At 35.2% G+C, this 20,781-nt stretch overlaps 1 protein-coding gene across 1 annotated transcript in view; it reads left to right on the forward strand.

Annotated features, from left to right (window-relative positions):
- Positions 1 to 6,790, forward strand: part of LOC102801145 (uncharacterized) — a 30,111-nt gene extending 23,321 nt beyond the window's left edge. The window contains exon 2 of the mRNA XM_085506193.1: positions 5,427 to 6,790. Within this exon, the coding sequence (XP_085362319.1) occupies positions 5,515 to 6,720 (1,206 nt within the window). The 5' untranslated portion in view covers positions 5,427 to 5,514 and the 3' untranslated portion in view covers positions 6,721 to 6,790. The remainder of the gene's footprint in view (positions 1 to 5,426) is intronic.
- Positions 6,791 to 20,781: the final 13,991 nt, after the last annotated feature.

Consider the following 20,781-nt stretch of genomic DNA (forward strand, 5'->3'; position numbering starts at 1 on the left):
GCACACTCAATATTTTTACTGTAATTAGTGACTTAATTAGTGTCTGCTAGCAAAAAGAGCAGTTCCACCACAATTATGATTTCCATATTTTAAAATTGTCTGCTAATTATTAAATGTCACCTATCACAAATTGTAGTCAATACATGTATGTTTCATACCACATAGGTGGTTAAGGTGCACACTCAATATTTTAACTGTAATTAGTGACTTAATTAGTGTCTGCTAGCAAATAGATAGGGCAGTTCTACCACAATTATGATTTCCATATTTTAAAATTGTCTGCTAATTATTAAATGTCACCTATCACAAATTGTTGTCAATACATGTATGTTCCATACCACATAGGTGGTTAAGGTGCACACTCAATATTTTAACTGTAATTTGTGATTTAATTAGTGTCTGCTAGCAAAAAGAGCAGTTCTACCATAATTATGATTTCCATATTTTAAAATTGTCTGCTAATTATTAAATGTCACCTATCACAAATTGTAGTCCATACATGTATGTTTCATACCACATAGGTGGTTAAGGTGCACACTCAATATTTTTACTGTAATTAGTGACTTAATTAGTGTCTGCTAGCAAATAGATAGGGCAGTTCTACCACAATTATGATTTCCATATTTTAAAATTGTCTGCTAATTATTAAATGTCACCTATCACAAATTGTAGTCCATACATGTATGTTTCATACCACATAGGTGGTTAAGGTGCACACTCAATATTTTTACTGTAATTAGTGACTTAATTAGTGTCTGCTAGCATATAGATAGGGCAGTTCTACCACAATTATGATTTCCATATTTTAAAATTGTCTGCTAATTATTAAATGTCACCTATCACAAATTGTAGTCAATACATGTATGTTTCATACCACATAGGTGGTTAAGGTGCACACTCAATATTTTTACTGTAATTTGTGACTTAATTAGTGCCTGCTAGCATATAGATAGGGCAGTTCTACCACAATTATGATTTCCATATTTTAAAATTGTCTGCTAATTATTAAATGTCACCTATCACAAATTGTTGTCAATACATGTATGTTCCATACCACATAGGTGGTTAAGGTGCACACTCAATATTTTAACTGTAATTTGTGATTTAATTAGTGTCTGCTAGCAAAAAGAGCAGTTCTACCATAATTATGATTTCCATATTTTAAAATTGTCTGCTAATTATTAAATGTCACCTATTACAAATTGTTGTCAATACATGTATGTTTCAAACCAGATAAGTGGTTAAGGTGCACACTCAATATTTTTACTGTAATTAGTGACTTAATTAGTGTCTGCTAGCAAATAGATAGGGCAGTTCTACCATAATTATGATTTCCATATTTTAAAATTTTCTGCTAATTATTAAATGTCACCTATCACAAATAGTAGTCAATACATGTATGTTTCATACCACATAGGTGGTTAAGGTGCACACTCAATATTTTTACTGTAATTAGTGACTTAATTAGTGTCTGCTAGCAAATAGATAGGGCAGTTCTACCATAATTATGATTTCCATATTTTAAAATTGTCTGCTAATTATTAAATGTCACCTATCACAAATTGTAGTCAATACATGTATGTTTCATACCACATAGGTGGTTAAGGTGCACACTCAATATTTTTACTGTAATTAGTGACTTAATTAGTGTCTGCTAGCAAATAGATAGGGCAGTTCTACCATAATTATGATTTCCATATTTTAAAATTGTCTGCTAATTATTAAATGTCACCTATCACAAATTGTAGTCAATACATGTATGTTCCATACCACATAGGTGGTTAAGGTGCACACTCAATATTTTTACTGTAATTAGTGACTTAATTAGTGTCTGCTAGCAAATAGATAGGGCAGTTCTACCATAATTATGATTTCCATATTTTAAAATTGTCTGCTAATTATTAAATGTCACCTATCACAAATTGTAGTCAATACATGTATGTTCCATACCACATAGGTGGTTAAGGTGCACACTCAATATTTTTACTGTAATTTGTGACTTAATTAGTGTCTGCTAGCAAATAGATAGGGCAGTTCTACCATAATTATGATTTCCATATTTTAAAATTTTCTGCTAATTATTAAATGTCACCTATCACAAATAGTAGTCAATACATGTATGTTTCATATAACATAAGTGGTTAAGGTGCACACTCAATATTTTTACTGTAATTAGTGACTTAATTAGTGTCTGCTAGCAAAAAGAGCAGTTCCACCACAATTATGATTTCCATATTTTAAAATTGTCTGCTAATTATTAAATGTCACCTATCACAAATTGTTGTCAATACATGTATGTTTCATACCACATAGGTGGTTAAGGTGCACACTCAATATTTTAACTGTAATTTGTGACTTAATTAGTGTCTGCTAGCAAAACAAGCAGTTCTACCATAATTATGATTTCCATATTTTAAAATTGTCTGCTAATTATTAAATGTCACCTATCACAAATTGTTGTCAATACATGTATGTTCCATACCACATAGGTGGTTAAGGTGCACACTCAATATTTTTACTGTAATTAGTGACTTAATTAGTGTCTGCTAGCAAATAGATAGGGCAGTTCTACCATAATTATGATTTCCATATTTTAAAATTGTCTGCTAATTATTAAATGTCACCTATCACAAATTGTTGTCAATACATGTATGTTCCATACCACATAGGTGGTTAAGGTGCACACTCAATATTTTTACTGTAATTAGTGACTTAATTAGTGTCTGCTAGCAAATAGATAGGGCAGTTCTACCATAATTATGATTTCCATATTTTAAAATTGTCTGCTAATTATTAAATGTCACCTATCACAAATTGTTGTCAATACATGTATGTTCCATACCACATAGGTGGTTAAGGTGCACACTCAATATTTTTACTGTAATTAGTGACTTAATTAGTGTCTGCTAGCAAATAGATAGGGCAGTTCTACCATAATTATGATTTCCATATTTTAAAATTGTCTGCTAATTATTAAATGTCACCTATCACAAATTGTAGTCCATACATGTATGTTTCATACCACATAGGTGGTTAAGGTGCACACTCAATATTTTTACTGTAATTAGTGACTTAATTAGTGTCTGCTAGCAAATAGATAGGGCAGTTCTACCACAATTATGATTTCCATATTTTAAAATTGTCTGCTAATTATTAAATGTCACCTATCACAAATTGTAGTCAATACATGTATGTTTCATACCACATAGGTGGTTAAGGTGCACACTCAATATTTTTACTGTAATTAGTGACTTAATTAGTGTCTGCTAGCAAATAGATAGGGCAGTTCTACCACAATTATGATTTCCATATTTTAAAATTGTCTGCTAATTATTAAATGTCACCTATCACAAATTGTAGTCCATACATGTATGTTTCATACCACATAGGTGGTTAAGGTGCACACTCAATATTTTTACTGTAATTAGTGACTTAATTAGTGTCTGCTAGCAAATAGATAGGGCAGTTCTACCACAATTATGATTTCCATATTTTAAAATTGTCTGCTAATTATTAAATGTCACCTATTACAAATTGTAGTCAATACATGTATGTTTCATACCACATAGGTGGTTAAGGTGCACACTCAATATTTTTACTGTAATTAGTGACTTAATTAGTGTCTGCTAGCAAATAGATAGGGCAGTTCTACCACAATTATGATTTCCATATTTTAAAATTGTCTGCTAATTATTAAATGTCACCTATCACAAATTGTAGTCAATACATGTATGTTTCATACCATATAAGTCGATAAGGTGCACACTCAATATTTCCCAAAAAATATTGGGAATCGTGTTTATATACACTCACATAGAGATACACTTTCAGGGGGAGTGAGTACATTTGTTAGAATTTCTCTGTTTAAATGAATATTAGCCATTTACATTAATATATTGATGTCAAACTGTGATTACGTGATGCAAAAAGATGTGATAAACCTTGATTCAAAGCATTAGTATGCCTGATAGACTGTGGCTGCTAGTGTGTCTGCTAGCTTCCACTGTCTGCTGGGAGTGTCTGCTAGCTTCAGCCGAGTCAGGTCGTCGTATCATGTAATGTCATAATCGAAAAGACCGGTGCCCATGTAATAAGGTCAAGATAATGTGTATTATGTTGATTGCATATCGTAGTCTCAGACAACTAGAAGAAAAATAAGTGGCTGAATAAAAGTTGTCCAAACGATATCAATGGTAATCGTAAACCTTGTTGCAGTACCTTGGCTCTTTGTTTTGCAGCTCTGCTAGGACCACAGTCACTTGGGTGCTGAAAATCAATAAATACTAATTTTTTTTTAAAAAAATCCCCCGCTACACGTATATAAATAAACAAGTTGTGAAACATGGCACATAGTAAATCGACACCCTTCGGTTTCAAATTCTGATTTCTTACCTTAAAATGCGAAAAAAATTTTTTAGAGGGGGTCAGGTGTTACGTTAATAACCATTGTCCATAATCGCTAACTTGGTTTTATTCAAAACCGCACAAATCTCGCGTTTTCTGATGATATCCGACGATTTCATGAACGAAAATGGCCAGCAGCCAGAATCAAGGGGGATTCGCACAGACAGAGTTCTGGGTAAATCAAGGAAATACTCGCTGTTACTCGCCTGATTGGCTGAAAATGAGTATGCGCACTTGAAATCGTCGAATCCCCTCTAAAATTTTTGTTTCGCATTGTTTATTTATATACGTATAGCGGATGATTTTTTTAAAAAAAATTAGTATTTTTTGATTTTCAGCCCCCAAGTGACTGTGGCTAGGGCACCGTCCCTCAACACGGTGGGGGGGGGGGTCTAGAGTTATTTCGTCCATCGTGAGGTAATCCCGTTAACGGGGATCCAAGACGAACAAAATGAGCCTAGTACAGGTAATAAAAACGAAAAAAAAAAAAAAATCCTGAGGATTGTCTGGTAATGTTGCCTCGAGCGAGACAGGAATATTGAGAAAAATACATTCTTCAAGAGAACAGGTTTGTGATGATGATAGTATTTTTCTACCATCTAACTGCATTACATATCTGACAGCTTTACATATTTATTGGTTTCGTTCTGTAGGGCCGTTTTTTTCTTCTCCAGGAGATATGAGTTAACAATTATTATTATACATCAGTCACCGCAGCGCCATGAGTTACAGCGTGCTGTAATTTTGCAGTATTGCACTGGGTATTTTCACATACCAATATTTGGAAACGTGAATTCCAAATATGGAATGATTACGCTGAATCTTTGTGTTGGTACAAGTATTTTAGTCCCGATCACTTCACTGTAGAGGGAGGGAGAGAGGGGTATTACTCAACTTCTTTCACAACTTGAATGTGTATGCAGAGATGGCTATCACTCCTTGCACGATCATATATATTATTTGAACAAAAATATTTAATTTGCAAAGATAATCATTGACGTGTGGTTTTTGTTATATTTCAGATGTATGTTACTTGTGAATTGAACATCTTAGCTGATTAAAGGTTATATTGACTTTCTGGTAGATGTGCAACCGCCTTCTAGAAGAAGCATGCAAGAAGGAACCAGGAAAAGTGAACACACTGAGATTTCAGTGGATGTCAAAGCATACAAGTGTCAAATTTGTGACAAGAGTTATCCACAGAAACACCACTTGGCTCGTCATATTAGAGCACACAATGATGAGACACCATACCAATGTCTGCATTGTCATAAAGAATATAAACTAAAACAATCCTTCACCTACCATATGAGAACACATACTGGTGAGTCACCGTACCCTTGCCTATTATGCGATCGGTCGTTCCGTTCTCGGCAATCGCTCGACTACCACGTACAAGCACATTCAGGTGATAAACCCCATGCATGTGAAATTTGCAACAAAAGATTCTCCCGCAAAGGTCATTTGAAATACCACCAGAGGACGCACACAGGTGAGAAACCATTCCCTTGCTCGTTGTGTGATAAAAGCTCAAGGTCCAAACAGGCTTTGGAAATGCATATGCGAAGTCATACTGGTGAGCGTCCGTTTAAATGTAAAAAGTGCCATAAATGCTTCACACAAAACAGTGCTTTGGATAATCATCAAAAAATACACACAGGTTTGAAACCGTTCCAGTGTGAGCTCTGTGAAAAACGATTTGGTCAGAAAGGCAACTTGGAACATCATCTGCGAATTCATACCGGGGAAAAACCATTCCAATGTGAACTATGTGCTACGCGATTTGCACGTAAGGATTACCTTGAGCAGCATTTGAGAAAGCACACCGGGGAGAAACTATATCGATGTATTCAGTGCTCAAAATCTCTGAGTTCAAAGCAGTCACTGGACTGGCACATGAGAACACACACTGGTGAGAAACCATATCAGTGTGAATTATGTGAACGGAAGTTTGCCTTGAGAACAACATTGAATCACCATATGGTAACTCACTCAGGAAAAAAACGAAAGAAAAGAAACAGTTCAAAAAAACCAACGAATTTCTTGCAAATGGAAATACAGCACAGTGAACAACCTTTTCTTTTTGCCCAGACTGAGAAAATATTTTTCGAAATTTTTTTAAATACATCAAAATTTAGAAAACAAAGCAAATCTTTGCCATCGTTAAAAGGACTCGTAAAGAAAATTATCTCGTGCTACCACCTGACTCATTGTGTGATATGTCCGTTGACCACAATCTGCTTAACGGAACATTTCCGTAAAAATGTTTTTGAGACTGAAGGGTATGAAGAGTTCAGGCCTTTATTTTTTATGTGAATGTATCGATGTCCCATTTCTGACACGCAAACTAGAATTCAGGGAAAATAAACAGGATTTTGTGTCAATACATTTATGAACATGCTACTACATAATACTGTAGAATACTTTATTTTCGCTTAGAATTTATTTTCGCTATTTTCGCTGAAGGGATGATTCCGTGAAAATAAAATCCAGCGAATATACTTTTTTTCCTATATTTCACATTAAACTCATCAAAAATCAGTGAAAATAAATTCCAAGCAAAACGCCCAAAAAGCCTGTTCAGCGAAAATTTATTCCAGCGAAAATAAAGTATTCCACAGTATGCTACTTGTATATACCGGGCTTTCGTTAACTTCTCGTCAGTCGCCAATGGTGAATTTAATTTACAATTTGGTGCAATAAATCGTGTCACTTTCGCCATCACTGGCTAAGTAATAGTAATTAAATGAATAAGCATGAATAATTCTGCTGAAAGTGTCATAATTTAAAAGCATGTCACAATAATAATCATCAGGGAAAAAAACGTTTGATATAAAGTCACTGTAGCACATTTCATTCTCCAATTTTTTTGATGAATTATTGATTTTTACCTCTCCCCATTGGCGAAGTGGAAAATAACTAAGGAAAATAATGTAGTATTTAGCCATTGTGGTTAATAGTATTTTCTCCTCAGTGAAAGCTATTATGTGTAAGTATGGATAATTGCAAACTTTAGATTTAAGTTTATACATGTAAATTCAAAATCATGGTGATACAGTAGAATCTAATAAAGTGGCACGGGGCAGAGGTGTACAATGACAACTTATACACCACAAGCTGAAAGAAATCCAAAAACGTGGCAAAGCAGCTGGTCTGACTACAACACTACTGGCACAACATAAAAATATAGGAGGGTCCTCGGAAACTCTTCACCGAACAGATGTTGTAATCATGGCTTTTGAGTCCGACTTTTGATACAAAGTGAGATAGCCTATATGATACCAGTTATTGCGGTTTTTGACTCCCATGTGCGAAGCACAAAATGGGAGTCTTTGCAGTTAGTGTGTCTGTATGTGTGTATGTGTGTATGTGTGTATGTGTGTATGTGTGTCCGACTGTTCCACTGCTATCTCAAGAACCATACATTGGTTTTTGATGAAACTTGGTGCATAGATGCTCTGGGCCAATGCGCAGATTTGATTAGGTTTTGGTAAAAATCCATGCTCGTTAATTACCTAATTTGCATGATAATTAGCTAATTTTTAGCTGTTCTATGACTGTTCCACTGATATCTAAAGAACCACTCATTGGATTTTGATGAAACTTGGTACATAGATGCTCTGAACATATGCGCAGATTTGATTAATTTTTGGTAAAAATCTGTGCATATTAATTACCTAATTTGCATGATAATTAGCTATTTTTTAGTGGTTCCATGACTGTTCCACTGATATCTAAACAACCACTCATTGGATTTTGATGAAACTTGGTACATAGATGCTCTGAACTAATGCTAGGTTTTGATTAGTTTTTGGTAATAATCCGTGGATACTAATTACCTAATTTGCATAATGATTAGTCAATTTTCGGTTTTTCCACTGATATCTCAAGTACTAATCATCACATTTCAATGAAACTTGGTACATAGATGTCATACGACACTGCACAGACCTGATAGTTTTTATGGTAATATCAGTACATATTAATTACCTAATTTGCATAATTAATTAATTTTCAGCATTTGATATAAGTAGTTAGCATTACATTTCAATGAAACTTGGTACTTACATACTCAAGGACTATGCAGAGATTGATTGTTTTCGATAAATATTTGTGCATATTAATCACCTAATTTGCATAATTAGTTAATTTTCAGCTTTTCCACGGGTATCTCAAGTACTAATCATCGCATTTCAATGAAACTTGGTACATAGATCCTTTAGGACTATGCAGAGACCTGATTAGTTTTAGGGTAAATAATTGTGCATATTAATTACCTAATTTGCATAATTAATTTTCAGCTTTTCTACTGATATCTAAAGTACTAATCATCATATTTCAATGAATCTAGAATTATGCAGACCCAATTAGTTTCCGGTAAATATTTGTGCATATTAATCACCTAATTTGCATAATTAACCAACTTTCACACTGATATCTCAGATACTATACATCACATATCAATGAATGTACATGGATGCTGTAGGACAATAGACAGACCTGAATAATTGTGGGTTAAAATCTGTACATATTAATTACCTAATTTGCATAATTAACCAATTTTAATCTTTCACACTGATATCTAAAGTACCGTAAAATCTCCAAAATTTCGACTGGTTTTAAATAATTTGTGTTAGAAATGTGACGTGTTTTTAGAGTCAAAATTAAGGTGCATTTTCGGACGGTCGAATTTTTCAGAATAGAAATCAGCAAAAAAAAATGGGGATGATAGACAGTGTGCTTCATTAGTTTTTAAAAAATGCAATGTCCGTCAATTGACGTAAACTTCCTCATGTTTCACGGTAAAAGCAAAGGTCGTGGCCGAGTTGTAACTCAAAATCTAAACAAAGTCATCAATCAGTGAGTATTATGACAAGCAAAACAAAACATCAAGACGCGGAGAAGAGGTCAGCACAAAACTAATAGGTCAAAAGACAAAGCTGTCTCGCACTACCTAGGACAAGTAACCTGTAGAATGCTGTGTGGGTAATATTTTTATATTGATTTTTGTTGCATTTGCAGCAAATAGTTACCAAACAATGAGAAATCTATAGGATTGGATATACCTCTCAGCTGGCTTCACATGCATAGTTCAAGACTGCCTAACCGGTGCTTATACCAGGATTTAGTTGCAGCACTGTGGTCTGTGGTTACAGCTTCATTTTCCGTGTAATCACAAGAAATTGACATTACAATAGAAAATAAAAGACTGGCACTCCCATACAATTAATAGCAAGTGAAATTCCTGGAATTGAAACATAGATTTTGAAGTCACTGGTGTAGGCATTGAATAACTTCAAGTTGGCATAAAGACGAGGTAGTTTATTTAATCAGTGCTGAACTAGAGGTTGAAATTATAATTAAGTTCGTTGTCATATAATTTGTTTATTTAAATTTCTCCTGAATTCAAATAGAATACACTGGTGAAAGGAATTTTTTGAGGTGTGGTTACATTTTGTATGGAGTGGTAGGGTTGGGTGTCATATATTTTTTTTCATTTTCAACTCTCGATGAAAAGTTTTCAAGCATACGGTGTGAATCAAATTTTCACTGTGCTGTGTCAAGTCTCAATAGAGTATGAGGGAAATGACATTTTCACTGGAATTTATTTTAGCGGAAAAATGTTCACAGTGAAAGGAAGTATTCCACATCATTACATATATAGTTTATTTTGATTCGTCCTTGAAATCAAAATCGGTACTTTCACACCCCATATGCAAATGAGGTCTGAGAGCGAATAAAGTAGTCCGTTCAAGAGTAGCGTTTTTCGAAACATAGCAGAAATAAACAATATTTAGAAGTACGATACTTTACGTTTGGGTACATGAATATATTTGCCGAGTGAAATGAAATTTGAGTGTGGGCACAAAGTTACTATTGGTAAAATATGAAAACAAATTCTGACCACCGTTTCCATGGAAACAGCCAACAACTGAATTGTTTAATACCTTCACGCCAAATGTATCACACCCTACATTTCTATGATTAAAAAGCATGGACGTAGCTCATTCTAATCCGCTTGAGTGTGGGCAACAATTTACTGAGATTTTGTTTGGCTTGGCTAATTTTGTTTATAATTGACAGGCAGGTCGTACCGTCACTAATTGGCAAAACAATCCTGGTCCACAGCTACCATGGCAACAGCCAAAAACTGTTTTTTGAATACTTTCGACCCCAAATTTATTACCTCCCACTAGTCTTGTATTCATGCCTTTTATTTTGGCTACGTTGCACACCGGTAAGAGATCACCGACGCCGACATTGTTACACTGTATCAACGTAATCCCGACGCAACTTTGAACTTTGAATGAACTGTAAATGCTGCCTGCAATCTAGAAAATACTATCGGTTGGAAATAATAAATTGAAGGGATTGTTCAGTTACTCTGGCCTGGGGGGGGGGGGGTCGGCAGATTCCATTTTGTCAGCTGTAAATCTCAGTTGACTCACCTCTATCAACAACAAAAAGTGGGCGATCCCCTAACATTATAATTTAAAACATGCTGACCCCCCCTCGAAAAACAAAGAAACATTAACAGTTTTGGCTCTCACATGATTACAAAATGTATGATGTGCATTGAAAATATCGTGGTTTGCCGTATTTTTTAGTGTTTGCATTTAATAGACCAGTCACCTTAGGAAGGGAGGGGAAGCATAAAGCCAAAAAACGACTACAGAAAAGGCTGCAGGAAGTAGGGAAATCTATGCTGCTAAAGATAGTAAATAAAAACAAAGCTGTGGAGTACTCACTTGATAAACGCCCTTATAAGATAGGAAAAGAGGATTTGAATCTAGGCGGTTTGAAAACTAATTTGGATTTAATATATCTTTCATATCTTATAGACCAGGAAAGCTTTACACCTGAAGCACAGTCTGTGCTTATGAAAACAAAGGACACTTTGATTTTTGTATAAATTTGTGTTGAATTTTGGTATTTTACAGAGCAAAATATGCATATTTAAAAGTTAAAAAAACAAAAAAACTATTTATTTATATACATGAATCCATTTAACTTTTTTGATTTGCTGAACAAAAACTGTCACTGCTCTTTGTACTAATTGCTGTGTTTTTCCGTCTCCAGCTACAATTGGATAAATCCAGTAAATATCTTATACAATGGTGACTTCAGACTTTAAATAAAATAATCTGATATCACATGGACTTGGGATGTGTTCAAAACTTAACTGTACAAGTAACCTGTAGAATACTGTGTGGGTAATATTTTTTATATTGATTTTTGTTGCATTTGCAGCAAATAGTTACCAAACAATGAGAAATCTATAGGATTGACTATACCCCACAGCTGGCTTCACATGCATTGTTCATAGTTCATATGGTGCTTACACCAGGATTTAATTACAGCACCTAGGCGGTATGTGGTTACAGCTTAATGTTCGAGTAATCGCAAGAAATTGACATGACAATAGAAATTCATTAAAGACTGCCATTCCCATGCAATTAACAGCGAGTGAAATTCCTGGGATTGAAACATATATTTTGAAGTCACTGATGTAGGCAACGAATAACTGCAAGTTGACATAAAGACGAGGTAGTTTATTTAATCAGTGGTCAACTAGAGGCTGAAATTATAATTAATTTGTTTATTTCAATTTCTCCTGACGTCAAATAGAATACACTGGTGAAACACGGTAGTAACTGTGGGTGAAAGGATGTTTTGGGGTGTAGTTTACATTGTATATGGAGTGGTAGGGTCGGGTGTAATGTGTTCATTTCCAACTATTATGAAGTCACGTAGAATTTCACTTAATTTATTTTTGCTGACATGTTTTCAAGCATTACATGTGAATCTAATTTTCACTGCGCTGTGTCTCAATATAGTATGAGGGAAATGGCATATTCACTGGAATTTATTTCAGGGGAAAAATGTTTTCAGTGATAATGAAGTATTATGACAGATACCCTCCCCGTGGCTATCATTGCGTATGGAAGTTATTTTCACGAGTGATGCGGTGTACCCTGCTGCCGTACTTTCACGAGCGAAGCCACGGGGAGGGTGTGGGGTTCTGTTATTATACACATGTCCCATATTTGATTATTTCATATTAAAAAAAGAACGTGCAACAAACCGGGATAGAAATTTAGATCGGGGAACCCAATTGCCCATTAATATGCTCCAAGACAGTGCTGCGACCTAGCAACGCTTGTCAGTGTAGAACGCGTGTCGCTGTACGTGTGAAAATAAAATAATCAGACTTCTAATTTAAGTCATTGTCCGAATAAATAACTCGTGGATGTTTAAGCGCGGTGGTCGTAGCACAGCGCGTGTTCGAATTTCATGTAAATAAACAATGTATTTTACACGCGTTGTATACGTCGCTGTGAGTCCCATATCGATCAGGACGCGACACGACGACTGTCGCCCTTTAGTTGGGACCACGACAGAACCAGAACTTAAACTGGGCGACTACGATACACGGTTGATGTTGAAGTTAAAAGTTCCTCCACAGATCTGTACATTGGCAAACATGCCGTGCAACTGCGGTACTCCACTGACGGAATGACTTTCGTTGAAATCGGTCGTCGCTGACTCGTGAGCTGCACACTACAACCTCGTTCGTGATGTTGCTTGCTTGTCGTGGATAGACTGAGTCTTGGTTACCGGTTAAATTTTGCTAATTTGGCGTTGGTAATCTTTATTTGGAACTGAGTAACGCCGGAACGTCGCCAGCAGAAACCTCATGGTATATCGATGTTGATGGTTGCGGCTCCATATTAATCGGAGATTTTACTGCGGGTCCAGGCAGCGGGTGGATCTTCCGAGAGCCCTTCAAGATTTATAAAACTCAGATTCCAAGTGGTCAACAAACATTAAGTTCTCCCAATCCTAGTATTCTATGTGATGTACATCTAACATGCCAAAAATGCTGGTGAACGATTTGAACCTGACAAAAATACTTGAAATAGATACCAGGAATTTAAGGGGAGGGGGGTAAAAGAAAAGTTATATAACATTTTATTATTCAATAATTTATTAAAATACACAAGTTTGTCCAACTCCCTGTGATACAACACCTCAGACATAGCTCATTGTCCTCGGCTGGAGTGTGGGCAAAAAGTTACTATTTGAATTTTTGATATCTTTTTTCATTAATGAGAAAGTTGACCCCGAAGTTAAAGTAACGTAAAGTAAAGTGATTTTTTTTTGGCTTGGCTGATTTTGTCACGGTTCATACTTGACAGGCAGGTCGTACCATCACTAATTGGAAAAATAATCCTGACCCACCGCTACCATGGCAACAGCCAAAGTCTTGTAATAGCAGTGCCCAAATGATCATGCCTTTTATTTTGGCTACGTTGCGCACTGGTAAGAGATCACCGGCGCCGACATTGTTACCACTGTCAACGGAATCCCAACGCAGCTTTGAACTTTGAATAAAATGTAAATGCTGCTTCCAATCTAGAAAATACTATCGCAAAACAATTGGAAATTATACATTTAACGGTTGAATACGTCCTAACAATAAAATAAAGTGACTTCTAATGACTGCCATGTTATTTTGCAAACCTCGTATAAGGTGCCCGGTTTTAGTTATAAACAGACGTTAGCTTCATGTTCATGTCCCTTCCATGATAACAGCCGAAAACATATTGCTTGTTTTTTATCGGTTTTCATTGGCAACCGAAGTATTTTTATTTTGTAAACAAATTTTCGTCTGCTATTTTTATTCAGTTCAAATCATTCAGCAACATTTTTGGCATATTAGGTGTACATCACATGGAATACTACGATTGTGAGAACTTGATGTATGTTGACTGATTTTTATCATAGTACGAAGTACCAGGAAGTTACTCAGTTCCAAATAAAGATTACCAACGTCAAATGAGCAACATTTGACTGGTAATCAAGATTCATGTAATCCATGGCTAACAAGCAACATCACAAGCGAAGTTGTAGCATGCAGTAAGTCATCCCGTCAGTGGAGTACCGCAGTAAGACGGCATGTTTGCCATCAGCATTGTATTCAAACGAATCACGTGGTGTGCCGTTCTCTTTCAAACCCGGGATTCGATCAATAGGGGAGTCCCATTAAAAAAACACATTGCAAATCATGCAAGTTCAACATTTTCAAACCAATATACTAAAACAGAAATGCTCAGAGATGTAAATGAAGGATAGATATTACTTTTCACTATACACATCTCTGTTGATACTATCCCTCACATATTCTACTCCCAATTACTCCTGCGTAAAATGGACTAGCCTCTTCATGTTGACATTCAGACTAAAATCACGTGACAGGCTGTTAAAATTGGCTGTTGCATACTCTTTCGCCGGTCTGGAAAATGTGTTTAATTAACTCACATTCAAGCAACAATGCAGATTTCCCAGTGGGAGTGAGACTATTCAAACTCTGCCACTAAAAAATAGGGGTGTTTTCAGCAAAAAACGAATAACCTGGAATACACACAATATACTGAATTTCGGAACAAATCGTGCATTTCTTACAGCAGCAGAATACCACAGAAATATCAGACGAAACATGAAAACACTATATATTGTATTTCAGCCTGAACCCTCTATATTGCAATTCAAGGAATTAACCCCATATGTGCATCCATTTCCCACCTTGGTATCACCCACCCCTGAAAACAAACTCTTAATACCACGCTGAAGCGTTTGGTAAAAACTTGTGAATGTTCGAAGTACAGGTACCCATTGGACAAAAGATACATGGAAGTTTAGCAAACGATCTCCCCGACCCAGTGCAATGTATCCGGTTAGAATCAAAGCTCACGTGTCCCTTATTTGAGCACCGTACCGGTGATTTGAGGGACCAAATTCTGCCGTAAATTCGCCCTTGGATTAAAAAATATAATGGGATTTAAGAAAATAAAATGGGACTTTTAAGGTGTATTTTGGCGTCATTTTTCGGACATTTCAATCAATCCTGCCGGCTAAAATAGAGTCTAAGTTTTACCGTAGTCATTGACGTCTGTCTATTCAAGAGTACACGTGTATGATTTTTATCGTGACTAGCGTGAGCGGGTAAGCTTCCTTTCGAGAATGAGCTGTTATCACTGTGAACAATGTTAAATTATTCTTCAGATGACCAGTTTATTTTTTAAAAACAACTAATTTTTTTATTTAAAAAAAATCATGCCGTTTTCGCATCATCCAGCTTTTTGATTGGTTAATTAGCGATTTGACCTATTTGACCTAAGAGAACATGGCGGATATCCTACAGCATCAAACGTTTATACGAGACCGGAATCATTCGCTTACGATGAAACTAAGTTGACTTTTATTTGTATTTCATAACCATTCAACAAATTTATTTTGTGTACATTATTATAATCACTACTGAGTACAGTAATAATCAACAATTCAGAAACGCAGCATGCCGAGATTTTTGTGTTCGTTTTTATTTGAAACTTCGTTTATTTAGAATATATTTTCGTTACCAATAAAATAAAAATCTCTCAGTCAATCAGAAACCCGGATTCATGCCTTTGAGGAAGGTCCCGTTTGAACGCTCACATCGGTTTTTTTTTCGTTTGGGGGAAAACTAAAACTGGTCGCAATTTTCGAATAAGAATGAGTCGGCAATTTTTAGTGGAGTCGAAAATTTGGAGGTAAATAAAACACCGAAACCCGGCAAATAAATAGGCGGTCAAATTTTTAGAGGGGTCGAAATTTTGGAGTTTTCGCGGTGTTAATTATTCCATTTCAATGAAACTTAGTACAAAGATGCTCTAGGACAATGTACAAACCTAATTAGTTTGGGGTAAAAATCTGTTCATATTAATTCCCTAATAAGCATAATAATTCATAATTTTTTGGTTCTGTTACATTGCGCAGACCTCATTAGTTTTACACTCAAATCTGGTCATATTAATTTTCTGATTTGCATAATTAGTTTTCAGCTAAGTAATTTCGAATTATATTTAATGTGTCTCCAATACTCTCAGCACATGGGAGTTCTTTCTAAGCTTTCTTTGATTAAAGAATCAGGCTAAAATATTTGCTCTATTAAAAGTATATCTCCAATAGACGTGTCCGAAACCAACTGAATTTTCAGATTGTATTGTTACTGTTACTTACAGTATGCATCCTTAATCTGTTTGCACAATTTCTGCATACATTATTGAATTTTTGGTTAAATGAAACTTTTGTGACTAAACAAGGACTTTTTGGGTATATTCTTGGAGTTGATACCACTAATAAGTGTTATTTAATTTTTTATACACATAGATGTCTGTATTCTATAACTCTCACTGTATTGAGAAAGATATTGTTTGTTTTGTTCAATTGTGAATGTATTTTAAAGTATAATTAAATATATTTTATTACGGGGTTCATAGAATTTACCTTTAAAAACTTTGTACTGACGATTTTCCACAGTTGAACCATTAGATCGTAGACAAAGAAACATGTGATAGGAGAATGACTGAAAACTGAAAGCCTCATGGTATTTTAATTAAGAAACCTTATACACTGTAACCTCAATATACTGAACACCGTTATAATGAATTTCCTGATATAATGAACACATAGCGTGTCTCCTGCTCACAACAAACCCAATGTATTATGTGCTTCATTATAGTGAACATTTCACTATAACAAACTAATTGTATGTCCCCCAAAGAGTTCGTTATAACGAGGCTGCAGTATACTACACAGTGAGCACAATATTAGAGGGTCTTACTAAGGACTTGATGATGGTGTCAAATTTTGATGTTTTGTTAAGACTGATGGCAGAATTTACAATAGTTGACGATACGAGTTGTTGATCACCTAACGTTATGTCATGATCGAGTCAACAACATCTTACATCATAGATAAGGACAATAGCAAACCAATTTGGAAATATAGTGCCCTCTTGTGTTTGTTTACATTATAAAACGTGTCTAGTAGTATATGGGCCTTGCCCAATTTTTCAATAGTCAATAGCGCTCTCTACATCAAATATTTCAACTTGATTATTAGTGCACTCTAGTGTTGAATTAATGTTATCAATTCTTGGGGGTGGATATCCAGGCGTTTTCACTACCTGACAACCATCACCAGCTGAAAACTTTCAGGAAACCACTTTTGACTAGCACAAAACAAATTTATATATGTTGCACATGTAGGGAGTACATGTGCAACATATATAAATTTGTTTTGTGCTTTTTCTCGACTTAAGCTGTTTTCATTGGCTCCTTGAGCTTAGAAATACATTGTACAGTGGGGTACATCCAAGCAACATGGCATGTTCCATGACATAGTTCAGCCCTGAGAAATACAGTATCTTGCAGTAGTATCTATGTTTGATTTTCTGTAAAACATAGGAATACAGGTAAAGGATCGTTGCAATAACATATTTCAGAATATTTCATGTTATATAATATTGCATATATAACAGAATAGGTTTATTATAATTATATGTTGTATTAAATATATTGAAACAATATTATGTCTGAGTAATCTGTTTATACTTTGTTCATGAATGATCTGAATCTGATTTTGTTTACAGATCGTCTTAAGATTTTTGATCCCAAAAGACTTCTTGATCAGCCAAAGTATGTTTATTTAACCATCGCCTCGCTATATTTAAGTGCACCCTCTCTGGCAATACTAGAGATATTTTCTTCAATGTATTGTCCAGTCAAATTGCTCATTATATCTACAACATTGGAGGATTTTTCCCTAGGCAGAGATTGGGCAGACATTTTACACTCAATTAAGAATAGAAAATCCAACTTATTGGATTAATTCAAATTGACTTGCTTTGTGTTACTTATTTTTTTTACTATACTACACTCAAGGCCACATAACGAACACAATCCTAGCAGAATTAAGTGGAAATGCTGCAAAAAAATGCATTTGTGATACTTTGCATGCCTTAGTGGCGTCTGCAATTAGAGTTATGCCTTTACCAAGGTCAAATATGCAAGTTTTCTGTATAATCTCGCACTGGAAGATATGTTCACATCATGCTTGCGAAACCATGTGATTTGGATGATGCCCAAATAAATATCTCTTGAAAGTTGGTGTTTTTCTCACACTAATATAGAACATGAGCTAGGTTTAGACAGTTTTTACCATATTTGGTCATATAAAGTATGGTACACACACATACAAATCATTAAACTATTATACCATAGAAACATCTCTGTAATTCACATAAGTGCATGCGTCACTAATAAGAGCATATACCCGATACTGTATTTGTATTTTAAATTACATCTATCCCGATTTCGTTTTTAAAACTACGACCATTTTTGATGACAAGACTTATATTAGTTGTGGGTTCATAGCTCTTCTTGTATCTGTCGTTAGTCTTTGTGATGGTATTTTAGTCATTTCTGCTATACTTGATGTGCTTAAGTTGTTGTTATGGGATATTAAGATTTTATCGAAACAGAAGAGCTATGGCTCCTCCTCAAGTCTTGCGTAACACAAACGTGCAATGGCAATTGGTATTTTTTATCTAAGGATCATTATATTTATGCTCATCGCCAGATTTGCATGGCAGTCGTTTGCACTCTTGAATTCTCTAAATTTCGTAATCTACGTGGAGAATTCTGACTTGCCTACGAATGACAATATACACGCATTAAGTGGTCTTCTGGGACATGCCAGACAACTTATTTCGCAACATTACTCAAGATCATGCAGATGATAGAATCTAGTGCTATCTGTGTGAGCCATATAGTACCGTATGCATCACTGCGCTTTGGGGATTTAAAACATTTCCAAATAGACGTGAACACATCTCTGAAAAGGAGTATGTTTCGAGAGAGATACTTTTTTGTAGTTCTTCTGAATGGCTGCATAAAAGCATAGTTTGAACCATCTCTTGTTGGTCAGAGTGTCCTTCATCTCATCCTTTCTGCTGATCATGATAACATCAGATGTATGGGACGAAATCTGAATCTGAATGGTGTTTCTATTAAACCTCAGACTAGTAATACATTAAATACAATACAATACATTGTATTACTAGTCAGAGATTAAACAGAGCAACAATGACACCGGGCAGGTCAAAACGAAAGGTTATGTCCCTGTACCTTGTACGCCCCCTGGTTTTACACTTGAAAATATAATCGGTATTACCGCTATCGACATGCAAATGAGCAAACGCACATAGCCACGTTTTCATTCAATGTGTCTTGTTTGTAAACCTTTCACATTATTTTAAGTAAATAAAATATTTCTCAATATAAAAAAAAACATAGCCACGTTTGTTTATGTTGTGCTGTGTTCCCTCAGATACTTTCATATGAGTGTTCAGAATACTTCATATTGAATATTATAAAACATGGGTATATACAACAAATTGCTTTTAGTACAGCGAATCTGTTAGTTTACAATATGTGTGACGTACCTGGCCGACCAGTATTTTCATTGGCTATATGCACATTAATGTGTTATGTAATAATAATGTTTATTTCCAAAGTACCATAGGCCACCAGCCCCAAGTACACTCAAAGATACATCAATAGTGTATGTGGTCACAGGTTACACGGTAACGGATAAAGAAAGATTAAATACAATACAGTTAAATATCATTAACGGATATTTCCTCTAACAACCCTTTTCCATGTCACGAAAGGAATACAAAAAATATTTAGCACAATTTCTAGCAGTTTGTGAATTTTTGTTGGTCATTAAGTTAATAAACTGATGTAGTGTATACATTTGGAATATAGCGCTGCCTCAGCTCATCGTAGGTGGGGCAGACAAGTAAAATGTGAAACCCATCTTCAACCCCACCACGACAAACTGGACAAATCTTGTTTGGTCAAGTCATGTTTAGGTGGCGTCCTTTTTTCAGTCGTTAGACTGTGTGATGATTTTCTGAATTTTAACATAGCAAGTTGAAAAGCTGTTTTCATTTCAATTACAAGATACAATTCTAATTCCAGGTTAAGTGTATATGATGTTAATCTTTCAAATGAATATTCAATACTACACCTTTGTTGGACATCGATGTCGAAACACCGCTGACGAAACAAACCAAGACGCACATTTTCATCGCCGGCACCCTGGTTGTACCACAACTACCCAAATCGGTAACTAAAAAGTATTACTTGTAATGATTTAACCCAGCATTCTTTTTTTGAGTCAGCTAGTGTACGTTGATAATTTTATTTGGGTTCATTTTGAGTATTTTCAGCCAATATTTCACCAAATACATAGTGGGACGGCCAAATCCCCTCTATTACTGTTGCGTGGATTAATGGTGTATTAGACATGTGAAGCAAAAATTTATAAGATATTGTGTGTACATTTTCAACAGTTGACCCTAAATCTCACTTCCGCATTGCATTATTGTAATAATTTTTGTGTCAAATATTTGAAAAAAAAGAGAGATGGGCACTGATCCAATTTTGCATATAGTAACCATAAATGCATGAAGTGCTTTTGTAG

Source organism: Saccoglossus kowalevskii, chromosome 12 (assembly GCF_978046115.1).
Source record: "Saccoglossus kowalevskii chromosome 12, keSacKowa6.1, whole genome shotgun sequence".
Lineage (NCBI taxonomy): Eukaryota > Metazoa > Hemichordata > Enteropneusta > Harrimaniidae > Saccoglossus > Saccoglossus kowalevskii.